This window comes from Papio anubis, chromosome 3 (assembly GCF_008728515.1).
Source record: "Papio anubis isolate 15944 chromosome 3, Panubis1.0, whole genome shotgun sequence".
Taxonomy (NCBI): Eukaryota; Metazoa; Chordata; class Mammalia; order Primates; family Cercopithecidae; genus Papio; species Papio anubis.
This window is the reverse complement of record NC_044978.1, coordinates 87,027,201-87,040,615: the sequence shown is the minus strand read 5'-3', so window position 1 is coordinate 87,040,615 and position 13,415 is coordinate 87,027,201. Positions and strand designations below refer to the sequence as shown.

The 13,415-nt window shown below is 37.7% G+C and overlaps 1 protein-coding gene and 1 long non-coding RNA gene across 9 annotated transcripts in view; one reads left to right on the top strand and one right to left on the bottom strand.

Moving 5' to 3' along the window:
* LOC103884527 overlaps window positions 1-13,415 on the bottom strand; it is a 114,617-nt gene that overhangs the window by 6,757 nt on the left and 94,445 nt on the right. The gene's annotated exons all lie outside the window — the stretch shown is intronic.
* BANK1 (B cell scaffold protein with ankyrin repeats 1) overlaps window positions 1-13,415 on the top strand; it is a 310,335-nt gene that overhangs the window by 247,876 nt on the left and 49,044 nt on the right. For all 7 annotated transcript variants that reach the window (XM_021938668.2, XM_017958886.3, XM_017958885.3 and 4 more), the window contains one exon: window positions 9,761-9,839. In XM_021938668.2, coding sequence (XP_021794360.1) covers window positions 9,761-9,839 — 79 coding nt within the window. The remainder of the gene's footprint in view (window positions 1-9,760; window positions 9,840-13,415) is intronic.

The window sequence follows — 13,415 nt, the reverse complement described above, 5'->3', positions numbered from 1 at the left end:
TAGCTCCTAGATCCTTGAGGAATCGCCATACTGTTTTCCATAATGGCTGAACTAGTTTACAATCCCAACAAACAGTGTAAAAGTGTTCCTATTTTCTCCACATCCTCCAGCACCTGTTGTTTCCTGGACTTTGAACACGCCATTCTAACTGGTATGGTGGATCTCAGGTTTCTGATTTGCATTTCCATAGGCCAGTGATGATGAGTATTTGTCATGTCTATGATGAATGTCCTCCTTTTTGATAAATGTCTGCTCATATCCTTTGCCCACTTCGTTGATGGGTTGTTTGTTTTTTTTCTTGTAAATTTGTTGAGTTCTTTGTAGGTTCTGGATATTAGCCCTTTGTCAGATGATTGCAAAAATTTTCTCCATTCTGTAGGTTGCCTGTTCACTCTGATGGTAGTTTCTTTTGCTGCAAGCTCTTTAGTTTAATTAGATCCCATTTGTCAATTTTAGCTTTTGCTGCTGTTTGTGTTTTAGACATGAAGTTCTTTGCCCATGCCTAGCAGTCCTCGAATGGTACTACCTAGGTTTTCTTCAGGATTTTATGGTATAGTCATTTAAGTCTCTAATCCATCTCGAATTAATTTTCGTATAAGGAGTAAGGAAAGGATCCAGTTTCAGCTTTCTACTGATGGCTAGCCAATTTTCCCAGCACCATTTATTAAATAGGGAATCCTTTTTCCCCATTTTGTTTTTTCCTAGGTTTGTCAAAGATCGATAGTTGTAGATGTGTGGTAATATTTCTGAGACTTGTTCTGTTCCATTGGTCTATATCTCTGTTTTGTACCAGTACCATGCTGTTTTGGTTTACTGTAGCTCCTAGGTATGTTTGGTCAGGTATGGATGCCTCCAGCTTTGTTCTTGACTTAGGATTGTCTTGGAGATGTGGGCTCTTTTTGGTTCCATATGAACTTTAAAGCAGTTTTTTCCACCTGTGAAGAAACTCATTGGTAGCTTGATGGGGATGGCATTGAATCTATAAATTTACCTTGGGCAGTATGGCCATTTCATCGATATTGATTCTTCCTATCCATGAGCATGGTATGTTCTTTTCCATTTGTTTGTGTCCTTTATTCAGTGAGCAGTGGCTCAGGTGTTCTCGAAGAGGTCCTTTTCAAGGTCCTGTAGCTGGGATCTCAGGTGGATTGGATTCTCTTGAAGAATGGGGAATGAAGTTCATTCATGATTGGCTCTGTGTTTGTTCACATTATGGCATAATGCCGTGGAGTCCTGCATTAATTTTGTATCCCAGATTTTGCTGGAAGTTGTTAACAAGCCATGAGATTTTAAATAATGGGGTTTTAAATATACAATCATGTCATCTGCAAATGTAATACAATTATTCTCTTTCCTAACCAGTCACCTTCTGATTTTCTTTTGCCTAATGCCTAAAATGTGAACTTCCTGAACACTATGTTGAATAGGAGGGTGAGAGAGGGCATCCCGTCTTGTGCCAGTTTTCAAAGGAAATTTTCCAGTTATATTCCATTCAGTATGATATTATTGGCCAGGGCCTATTGCAATAGCCTATTATTTTGAGGTAATGTTCCATCATCACCGAATTTATTGAGCGTTTAGCGAAGGCTTGAATTTGCTCAGTGCTCTTCGTATCTATTGAGAGTAATCATGTGGTTCTCAGGTCTTGGTCTCCAGTTTATATGCTGGATTATGCTTGGCTGACGATGGTTGGAACCAGCCTTTGCATCCCGTATTTTAGAAGTCACTGACCATGGTGATAAGTTTTGATGTGTTGTTGAACTGGTTGCCGGGTATTATTGAGACACTTTTGTACCATATTCATCAGGGATATTATCTGTGGTACTCTCTTTTTGTTATTGTGTCTCTGCCAGGCTTTGCATTTGTGGGATGATGTTGGCTCATAAATGAGTTAGGAGGATTCTTTTTCTATTGATTGAATAGTTTCAGAAGGAATGTGCTCATTCTCATACCTCTATAGGAATTCAATGTAAACTTATCTGTCCTGGAATTTTCTGGTTGGGTAGGCCACACTATTGCCTCACTCAGAGCCTACTATTGGTCTATTCAGGGATTCAGCTTCTTCCCTGGGTTTAGTCTTGAAGAGTGTAAGTGTCCAGGAAATGGTTCCATTTTCAGTTTCACCTAGTTTATTTTATGTAGAGGTGTTTATAGTATTCTCTGATGCAGAAGCTAGGCTTCGTGTCCTTGTGGTGATATCCTCATCATTTTAATTAAGGCTCATTTGATTCCTTTTCTTTACGGGTCTTGCTTTTTAGTGGTCTGTCAATTTTGTTGATTCTTTCAAAACCCAACCCTGACTGACTTTTGGAGGGTTTTTTGTGTCTCATCCTTCAGTTCTGCTCTGATCTTAGTTATTTCTTTGCCTCTGCTAGTTGGAATTGCCTGCTTCTGTTCTTTTGAATTTCATATGTTAGAGTGTCAATTTGATCTTTCCGCTTTCTGGCATTTAGTTAAGAATTCTCCACACTTTGCTTTTAAATGTGTCCCAGATTCTGGTATGTTGTATCTGTTCATTGGTTTCAGTTGAATATTCTGTTTCTTGCCTTCATTTCAAGTTAAGAGTGTACCCAGTAGCTTCTGGTTCAGAGGGTTCTAGCTCATTTAGATGGTTTTGATTGAGTTTTTAGTCCTATTCTAGTTTGATTGCACTGTGGTCTGAGAGACAGTTTGTTATAATTTCTGTTCTGTACATTTGTTGAGGAGTGCTTTACTTCCAAATTATATGGGTCAATTTTGGGAGTAGTACAGATGTGGTGCTGGAGAAGAATGTATATTCTGTTGATTTGGGGTGGAGAGTTCTATAGATGTCTATTAGGTCTGCTTGCTGCAGAGATGAGTTCACCCTGGACATCCTTGTTAACTTTCTGTCTCGCTGGTCTGCCCACGTTGGACAGTGGAGGTTGAAGTCTCCCATTATTATTGTATGGAGTTCAAGTCTCTTTGTAAGTCTCTACACTGCTGCAACTGGGTGCTCCTGTATTGGGTGCATATATATTTAGGATAGTTAGCTCTTCCTGTTGAATTGATCCCTGACCAATAGTGTAATGGCCTTCTTGTCTCTTTTTGATTCTCATGTTTTAAAGTCTGTTTATCAGAGACTAGGATTGCAACCCCTAGCATAAATATTTCTGCAGAGCATTTTATTCTGGAGAAAACAATTACTCCGTGCATAGTCTGATTATATAAAATATCAATTGTACATATTATTTATGAAAGTTTTCAAATCAACCTAGATTTTTTTTAATTTAGAGGCAGATTCTTTTGAGACATTATTGGGTTCAGGGTGTTTGGCTTTTTGTACAAATGTCACATGCCTTCAGTTATGACACAAAAAACAATTCCATTAGGTTTCAACCTCAGTACATACACATCCATCCACATATGTGCCTAATGTCAGTTTATTAATTCACAGTGATTTTGAGCTCATAATGCCCTAGCTTCTGAAAAATATGATGACATTTTTGCATAATCCCCCAAATCTTTGTAAACCATTACTACTAAAAAATTAGTAAAGAAAATCCTTGAAATGGTTTTGGAGTACTATGGATTTTTATTTTTATTTTTAATTTATTTTTTTATTATACTTTAAGTTCTAGAGTACATGTGCACAACGTGCAGGTTTGTTACATACGTACACATGTGCCATGTTGGTGTGCTGCACCCATTAACTCGTCATTTACATTAGGTATATCTCCTAATGCTATCCCTCCACCCAATACCCCCCAAAACAGGCCCCGATGTGTGATGTTCCCCTTCCTGTGTCCAAGTGATCTCATTGTTCAGTTCTCACCTATGAGTGAGAATATGCGGTGTTTGGTTTTCTGTTCTTGCGATAATTTGCTCATCCTTTTTTATAGCTGCATAGTATTCCATCATGTGTATGAGCCACATTTTCTTAATCCAGTGTGTCACTGATGGACATTTGGGATGATTCCAAGTCTTTGCTATTGTGAATAGAGCCGCAACAAACATACGTGTGCATGTGTCTTTATAGCAGCATGATTTATAATCTTTTGGGCATATCCCCAGTAATGGGATGGCTGGGTCAAATGGTATTTCTAGTTCTAGATCCTTGAGGAATCGCCACACTGTTTTCCACAATGGTTGAATTAGTTTACAGTCCCACCAACAGTGTAAAAGTGTTCCTATTTCTCCACATCCTCTCCAGCACCTGTTTTTTTCTGACTTTTTAATGATCGCCATTCTAACTGGTGTGAGATGGTATCTCATTGTGGTTTTGATTTGCGTTTCTCTGATGGCGAGTGATGATGAGCATTTTTCATGTGTCTGTTGGCTGCATAAATGTCTTCCTTTGAGAACTGTCTGTTCATATCCTTTGCCCACTTTTTGATGGGGTTGTTTGGTTTTTTCTTGTAAATTTGTTTGAGTTCTTTATAGGTTCTGGGTGTTAGCCCTTTGTCAGATGAGTAGATTGCAAAAATGTTCTCCCATTCTGTAGGTTGCCTGTTCACTCTGATGGTAGTTTCTTTTGCTGTGCAGAAGCTCTTTTGTTTAATTAGATCCCATTTGTCAATTTTGGCTTTTGTTGCCATTGCTTTTGGTGTTTTAGACATGAAGTCGTTGCCCATACCTATGTCCTAAATAATATTACCTAGGTTTTCTTCTAGGGTTTTTATGGTTTTATGTCTAACATTTAAGTCTTTAATCCATCTTGAATTAATTTTTGTATAAGGTGTAAGGAAGGGATCCAGTTTCAGCTTTCTACATATGGCTAGCCAGTTTTCCCAGCACCATTTATTAAATAGGGAAATCTTTCCCCATTTCTTGTTTTTGTCAGGTTTGTCAAAGATCAGATGGCTGTAGATGTGTGGGATTATTTCTGAGGGCTCTGTTCTGATATAGACCAATGGTCTCTATATCTAGATATAGATATACCATTGGTCTATATCTCTTTTTTGGTACCAGTACCATGCTATTTTTGTTCCTGTACCCTTGTAGTATAGTTTGAAGTCAGGTAGCATGATGCCTGCAGCTTTATTCTTTTAGCTAAGGATTGTCTCGGCTGTGCGGGCTCTTTTTTGGTTCCATAAGAACTTTAAAGTAGTTTTTTCCAATTCTGTGAAGAAGTCATTGGTAGCTTGATGGGAATGGCATCGAATCTACAAATTACCCTGGGCAGTATGGCCATTTTCACGACATTGATTCTTCCTATCCATGAGCAAGAAATGTTTTTCCATTTGTTGGTGTCCTCTTTTATTTCATTGAGCAGTGGTTTGCAGTTCTCCTTGAAGAGGTCCTTCACATCCCTTGTAAGTTAGATTCTCCTAGGTATTTTATTCTCTTTGAAGCAGTTGTGAATGGGAGTTCACTCATGATTTGGCTCTCTGTTTGTCTGTTACTGGTGTATAAGAATGCTTGTGATTTTTGCACAATGATTTTGTATACTGAGACTTTGCTGAATTTGCTTATCAGCTTAAGGAGATTTTGGGCTGAGACTATGGGGTTTTCAAAATATACAGTCATGTTATCTGCAAACAGGGACAATTTGACTTCTTCATTTCCTAATTGAATACCCTTTATTTCTTTCTCTTGCCTGATTGCCCTAGCCAGAACTTCCAACACTATGTTGAATAGGAGTGGTGAGAGAGGGCATCCCTGTCTTGTGCCAGTTTTCAAAGGGAATGCTTCCAGTTTTTGCCCATTCAGTATGATATTGGCTGTGTGTTTGTCATAAATAGCTCTTATTATTTTGAGATACGTCCCATCAATACCAAATTTATTGAGAGTTTTTAGCATGAAGGGCTGTTGAATTTTGTCAAAGGCCTTTTCTGCATCTATTGAGATAATCATGTGGTTTTTGTCTTTGGTTCTGTTTATATGCTGGATTACGTTTATTGATTTGCATATATTGAACCAGCCTTGCTTCCCAGGGATAAAACCCACTTTGTCATGGTGGATAAGCTTTTTGATGTGCTGCTGGATTTGGTTTGCCATTATTTTATTGAGGATTTTTGCATCGATGTTCATCAGGGATATTGGTCTAAAATTCTGTTTTTTTGTTGTGTCTCTGCCAGGCTTTGGTATCAGGATGATGCTGGCCTCATAAATGAGTTAGGGAGGATTCCCTCTTTTCCTATTGATTGGAATAGTTTCAGAAGGAATGGTACCAGCTCCTCCTTGTACCTCTGGTAGAATTCGACTGTGAATCCGTCTGGTCCTGGACTGTTTTTGGTTGGTAGGCTATTAATTATTGCCTCAATTTCAGAACCTGTTATTGGTCTATTCATGGATTCAACTTCTTCCTGATTTAGTCTTGGGAGAGTGTATGTTTCCAGGAATTTATCCATTTCTTCTAGATTTTCTAGTTTATTTGCATAGAGGTGTTTATAGTATTCTCTGATCGTAGTTTGCATTTCTTTGGGGTCATTGGTGATATCCCTTTTATCGTGTTTTATTGCACCTATTTGATTCTTCTCTCTTTTCCTCTTTATTAGTTTTGCTAGCGTTCTGTCAATTTTGTTGATCTTTTCAAAACACCAGCTCCTGGATTCTTGGATTTTTTGAAAGGATTTTTGTGTCCCTATCTCCTTCAGTTTGCTTCCATCTTAGTTGTTTCTTGCCTTCTGCTAGCTTTTGAATGTGTTTGCTCTTGCTTCTCTAGTTCTTTTAATTGTGATGTTAGGGTGTCAATTTTAGATCTTTCCTGGTTTCTCTTGTGGGCATTCAGTGCTATAAATTTCCCTCTACACACTGCTTTAAATGTGTCCCAGAGATTCTGGTAAGTTGTGTCTATGTTCTCATTGGTTTCAAAGAACATCTTTCTTTCTGCCCTCATTTCGTTGTGTACCCAGTAGTCATTCAGGAGCAGGTTGTTCAGTTTCCATGTAGTTGAGTGGTTTTGATTGAGTTTCTTAGTCCTGAGTTCTAGTTTGATTGCACTGTGGTCTGAGAGACAGTTTGTTATAATTTCTGTTCTTGTACATTTGCTGAGGAGTGCTTTACTTCCAACTACGTGGTCAATTGTGGAATAAGTGCAATGTGGTGCTGAGAAGAATGTTTATTCTGTTGATTTGGAGTGGAGAGTTATGTAGATGTCTATTAGGTCTGCTTGGTGCAGAGCTGAGTTCAATTCCTGCATGTCCTTGTTAACTTTCTGTCTCGTTGATCTGTCTAATGTTGACAGTGGAGTGTTAAAGTCTCCCATTACTATTGTGTGGGAGTCTGCGCCCTTTGTAAGTCTCTAAGGACGTGCTTTTATGAATCTGGGTTTTCCTGTATTGCATATGATGACATAGCTCTTCTTTATTGAATTGATCCCTTTAGCCATTATGTAGCGCCTTCTTGCCTTTGATCTTTGCTTGGTTTAAAGTCCGTTTTATCAGAGACTAGGATTGAAACCTCCTGCCTTTTTTGCTTTCCTGATTTTGCTTGGTAACCTTCCCTCCATCCTTTATTTTCAGCCTATGTGTATCTCAATTTGAGATAGTCTCCTGAATACAGCACACTGATGGTCTTTGACTTCTTATCCACTTCTGTTGCCTACTTTAATAAGTATTTAGTCCATTTTATATTTACAAGGAGATTGTTATGTGTGAACTTTGATCCTGCCATTATGATATTAACTGGTTATTTTGCCTGTTAGTTGATGCAGTTTCTTCCTAGCCTTGATGGTCTTTACATTTTGGCATGTTTTGCAATGGCTGGTACTGGTTGTTCCTTTTCCATGTTTATGCTTCCTCTAGGCCTTTGTAAGGCAGGCCTAGTGGTGACAAAATCTCTAAGCATTTGCTTATCTGTAAAGGATTTTATTTCTCCTTCACTTATGAAACTTAGTTTGTCTGGATATGAAATTCTGGGTTGAAAATTCTTTACTTTAAGAATGTTGAATATTGGCCCCCACTCTCTTCTAGCATGTAGAGTTTCTGCTGAGAGATCCACTGTTAGTCGGATGGGCTTCCCTTTGTGGGTAACCTGATCTTTCTCTCTGGCTGCCCTTTACATTTTTTCCTTCATTTCAACCTTGGTGAATCTGACAGTTGTTTGTCTTGGGGTTACTCTTCCGAAGGAGTATCTTTGTGGCGTTCTCTGTATTTCCTGAATTTGAATGTCGGCCTGCCTTGCTAGGTTGAGTAAGTTCTCCTAGATAATATCCTGCAGAATATTTCCCAACTTGGTTCCATTCTCCATGTCACTTTCAGGTACACCAGTCAGATGTGGATTTGGTCTTTTCACATAGTCCCGTATTTCTTGGAGGCTTTGTTCATTTATTTTTACTCTTTTTTCTCTAAACTTCTCTTCTCGCTTCATTTCATTCATTTGATCTTTAATCACTGGTACCCTTTCTTCCAGTTGATTGAATTGGTTACTGAACCTTGTTCATGTGTCACATAGTTCTCATGCCATGGTTTTCAACTCCATCAGGTCATTTAAGGACTTCTCTACCCTAGTTATTCTAGTTATCCATTCATCTAATCTTTTTGCAAGGTTTTTAGCTTCTTTGTGATGGGTTCACACTTCCTCCTTTAGCTCGGAGAAGTTTGATCGTCTGAAGCCTTCTTCTCTCAACTTGTCAAAGTCACTCTCCGTCTAGCTTTGTTCTATTGCTGGCAAGGAGCTGCGTTCCTTTGGAGGAGAAGAGGCACTCTAATTTTTAGAATTTTCAGCTTTTCTCCTTTGTTTCTCTCCATCTTTGTGATTTTATCTACCTTTGGTCTTTGATGATGGTGACGTACAGATGGGGTTTTGGTGTGGATGACCTTTCTCTATGTTAGTTTTCCTTCTAACAACCAGGACCCTCAGCTGCAGGTCTTTTGGAGTTTACTGGAGGTCCACTCCAGACCTGTTTTCCTGGGTATCAGCAGCAGAGGTGGCAGAACAGTGAATATTGTTGAACAGCAAATGTTGCTGCCTGATCGTTCCTCTGGAAGCTTCGTCTCAGAGGGGTACCTGGCCATGTGAGGTGTCAGTCTGCCCCTACTGGGGTGTGCCTCCCAGTTAGGCTACTCAGGGGTCAGGGACCCACTTGAGGAGGCAGTCTGTCCGTTCTCAGATCTCAAACTCTGATGAGAGAACCACTACTCTCTTCAAAGCTATCAGACAGGGACATTGAAATCTGCAGAAGTTTCTGCTGCCTTTTGTTTGGCTATGCCTTGCCCCCAGAGGTGGAGTCTGCAAAGGCAGGCAGGCCTCCTTGAGCTGCAGTGGGCTCCACCCAGTTTGAACTTCCCACCTGCTTTGTTTACCTACTCAAGCCTCAGCAATGGTGGGCGTCCCTCCTCCAGCCTCACTGTCACCCTGCAGTTCCATCTCAGACTGCTGTGCTAGCAATGAGCGAGGCTCTGTGGCTGTGGGACCCTCCAAGCCAGGTGTGGGATATAGTCTCCTGGTGTGCCATTTGCTAAGACTCTTGGAAAAGCTCAGTCTTAGGGTGGGAGTGACCCAATTTTCCAGGTGATGTCTGTCACGGCTTCCCTTGGCTAGGAAAGGGAATTCCCTGACCACTTTTGCTTCCCAGGTGAGGCGATGCCTTGCCCTGCTTTGGTTCTGTCTTGGTGGGCTCCACCCACTGTCCTGCACCCACTGTCTGACATGGACCAGTAAGATGAACCTGGTACCTCAGTTGGAAATGCAGAAGTCAGCCGTCTTCTGCGTTGCTCACGCTGGAAGCTATAGACTGGAGCTGTTCCTTTTCAGCCATCTTGGAACCCAGCAAAAGCTATTTCTTATTTGCAGAGGCATCCAGTGCATATTTATTAAGATTAATGCATATTATTAAAAATTACATTTATTTTTACAGATCCAAGAAATTGACACAAATAATGAGCAAGAAAATGATTATGAAGAGGATATTGCCTCATTTTCCACATATATTCCTTGTAAGTTTTTCTATGTTTTATATATACATATGTCATATCCATATATATACCACATATATATGTGACTTATGGAAGATGTAACTGAAAAAGCAAGACTGAAGAGAATGTGGCATGGTATTTAATTAACTGGCTTTTAATTTGTAATAGAGACACTACTACATCATATTGCTAATTTAAATGCTTTTAATACGTTCAAGTTTTAGTAATCAAATACTGATTTTTCCTACCCAGAGGGAATACACAAATAACTCTGTTATGACTATTTGGACTATTTGGCAACTACATTTTTACAGTTTTTTAAAAACACAAAACCACGTTCTTTGCAGACCTTAGTTTTCTCAGTTATGAAATGAGAACATTGAACTAGAATACTCTCTAAGGTCCTCCCTGGCTCTATATCTGTGATTCTACATTCTAAAGTCTGAAGAAATAATTCGTGATGTTCCTACATGTATATAAACGTATAAGTTTATATACACACTTACATATATGTGTATATATAGATATACACATTTACATATATGTGTATATATAGTTATATACACATATATATGTGTATATATAGTTATATACACATATATAGAGAGTTTACATACACATATAAACATGTATATATACATGTGTGTATATATATGTGTGTGTATATATATATATACAGTTATATACACACATATATACACACATGTATATATACATGTTTATATGTGTATGTAAACTCTCCCCATTATGCCAGGTTTTATTGGCGTACAGCTCAACGGCTTCACCAGCATGTTGGATAGGAATCTCACACCCAACATTTTTGAAAATTCTGATTCCTGCCATTGCCAAACCTCTCCATCTGATGACTTCCCTATCTCAGTAAGTAAAAACTTCTTCCCTCCTTTGTTCAAGTCAGTTAAAAAATCCTTGAAAGTCATCCTTGGCATTTTTACTTTCTCTCCTATCCCATACGCAATCAGTTATACAATACTGTTGACTCTACCTTCAAAATATTCCCAGCATTCAGCCATTTCTCTCCCCTTTCATTATCCTAGTCCACACCATCATCAGTTCTCCCTTTGTTTACTGCAGTAACACAGTGGAGAAATGGAGGGCCAATGTCACTTCCTATATTGCAAGTTTGGCAATGAACAGAAATGTTTCTATTGTTATGACTCAGGAGGGAGGATTACTACTGGTATTTATTGGGTAGAGATAGAAGGAATGCTACTAAATAATGTATAGAAAGCCTTCATTGCAACTTTCACATTTGCTGCCTCTGATATTCTTTGCTTCATGAAAAGACTAAACACCTTTCATGAAGGATTAAACACTTTTCTTCACCAAATCCTCCAATACTTCCCTATTGTACTCATAATCTTTCTAATCCCCTACAAGGCCCTAATCTTTGTGTTCCCATCTCTCACCATTCTCTTGCTTGTTCACACACCAATAATGCTCCTGCCTCAGGGCATTTGCACTTTCTATTCCTTCTGTACACTTTCTCCTTATATGCCCAAGGCTTGCTCCATCACTTCTTTCTTTGTATTATGACACCCTCCTCTTCATTTCACTTTACCTGCTCCTTTTCTTCATTGCATTTATCAACACTTAACATAATATATTATTTATCTGGTTGTTGTTTATTGCCTGTATTCTCTTTCTAAAACACATGCTCAAAGGGATTAGGGCTTCTTATTCACTGTTTTTATTGTATCCCCAGTACCTGTAACAGAACATAGTCTATGCCTAATGAAACATTATTGACCAAAAGTTTTTCAAATGATAGGCAACTGCAAATCAAATAAAGTTAAATACAATTAAATGCCTTCACTAGCATACTTTGGCAAGATTAGTAAACTCTTCAAATTATTGCAGGACACAAAAAATGCTAAATATTAAATTAATGGATTAATGCACCAAGCTTTGAAGTTATATATCTTATCATTTAAATTATAATAAAAGTGATTTATAATCAGGCCATCATTGAAAATTACCATACATTTATGACATTTAATTTTCAGAAGAATTGACTGTAATAATAAAATATTATTTCAATTATTTATTTAAAAAAATTTCCCTTTTGCAGTTTGAAACTATAAACTCTCTTGTATATGAAACTGTGTGTGACTGGGCTCAAGCCAGTCTCTTTCATGAGTGAGAGGGGGAAGCACAGAACCCTAGCTCAGCGGGTTCCCATTGGTATTACCATTACGACAAAGCATGCTAAAACACACTAACTCGTTAAATCTGACTTTCCAGGGCTGAAACTCAAGTTTCGGCATATTTGATGACAAGTACCATACAGATTCTGTTGCTTATTCGGTATTAAGAAACACTGAATATATAAACAGAAATGTGGCTAAGAGTAATTTCCTATAGCATGAATGTAATTCTGAGTTGATGACTGATTTGCCCATACAGAAATAATAAAGTCCCTTTGCTAGCCTGAGCAATAATTTTTTTCCATCCATTCCATCATCTACTCCATCAGCATTTCTAGAGACTACTTTATTTCAGGCTTAGTGTTTTGTGTTAAGGATAAAAAGATGAATGAGATCTGTGCAGATAGATCATACAGAAACAAATAACTATCCACTCTGCCCAGGCTGGTAATTACAGAATCTTAGTTTAGTTCTAATATTGGAAACTGTATCTTTCTTCTTTCTCACATGAAAGAATAGAAAAACAAAAAAGAAAATTCCATAGAGTAATATGGGCTACCATCATGGGCATGATTTTTCTACATGACTAATTTTTCTCCATGGGAGAAAAATTTCTATGGTGTAATTCTTCATTTTAAAGGAGTCTTTCTTCTCTACATTCTGCTGTTTGGGATTTTAAGTTATATTTTAGCTTAACAACATTTTTAATACAGCAATTTCTTGCCTTGACAAGGACAAGAATTCACAAATTCAAAGGTCTGTTACAGAGGTTCCAAAGTCTATTTAGAAATTCCAAAAGACTGTTTTAAATTTTTCGAATCCTTTATTTAGAGAAGATTTTTATAAAGAAAATTTAATAAAAGTTTTTTTCTGAAGATTTAAAGTCATTGTATTATAATTTCTTTTTTTCTGTTTTCTTCCTGAGTATTTAAAGAGCATTTACTGTATATAACATAAAAACAAATAATGGTATGGTTGTCAGAGTAGAGGGAATTTGGATCATTTGGTTAAATTTCAGAGTGGAATGCATTTATAGGTGAAGAACTGATCCTCAGAAAGATTTACCTACTGTTGGTGATTTACATGCCTTCCCCACCAAAAAAAATTAACTTTTACCAAGTAATAGTTCCAAAGTTAATATAGTATCTGTAAATGATTTATTATAAGGAATTATAAAATATTATAGTTATCTGTAAAGATCAATATATATTAAATAACTAAATAAGAGTCACAGATTCATTTGTATTTATTATTTACAAGCAAGTAAAGGTTTGTGTCTTTTCCCTTTTCTTTACCTTTTCCATCATTTATTATTTTATTGGGTCAGTTATATTGTTTTCTAATAAAAATGCAAGGATGCTATCAAATATATGAACTTGTTAAAACAACAACTCTAAAGAATCAGAATATCATTATCTGCATGAGTGTGTCA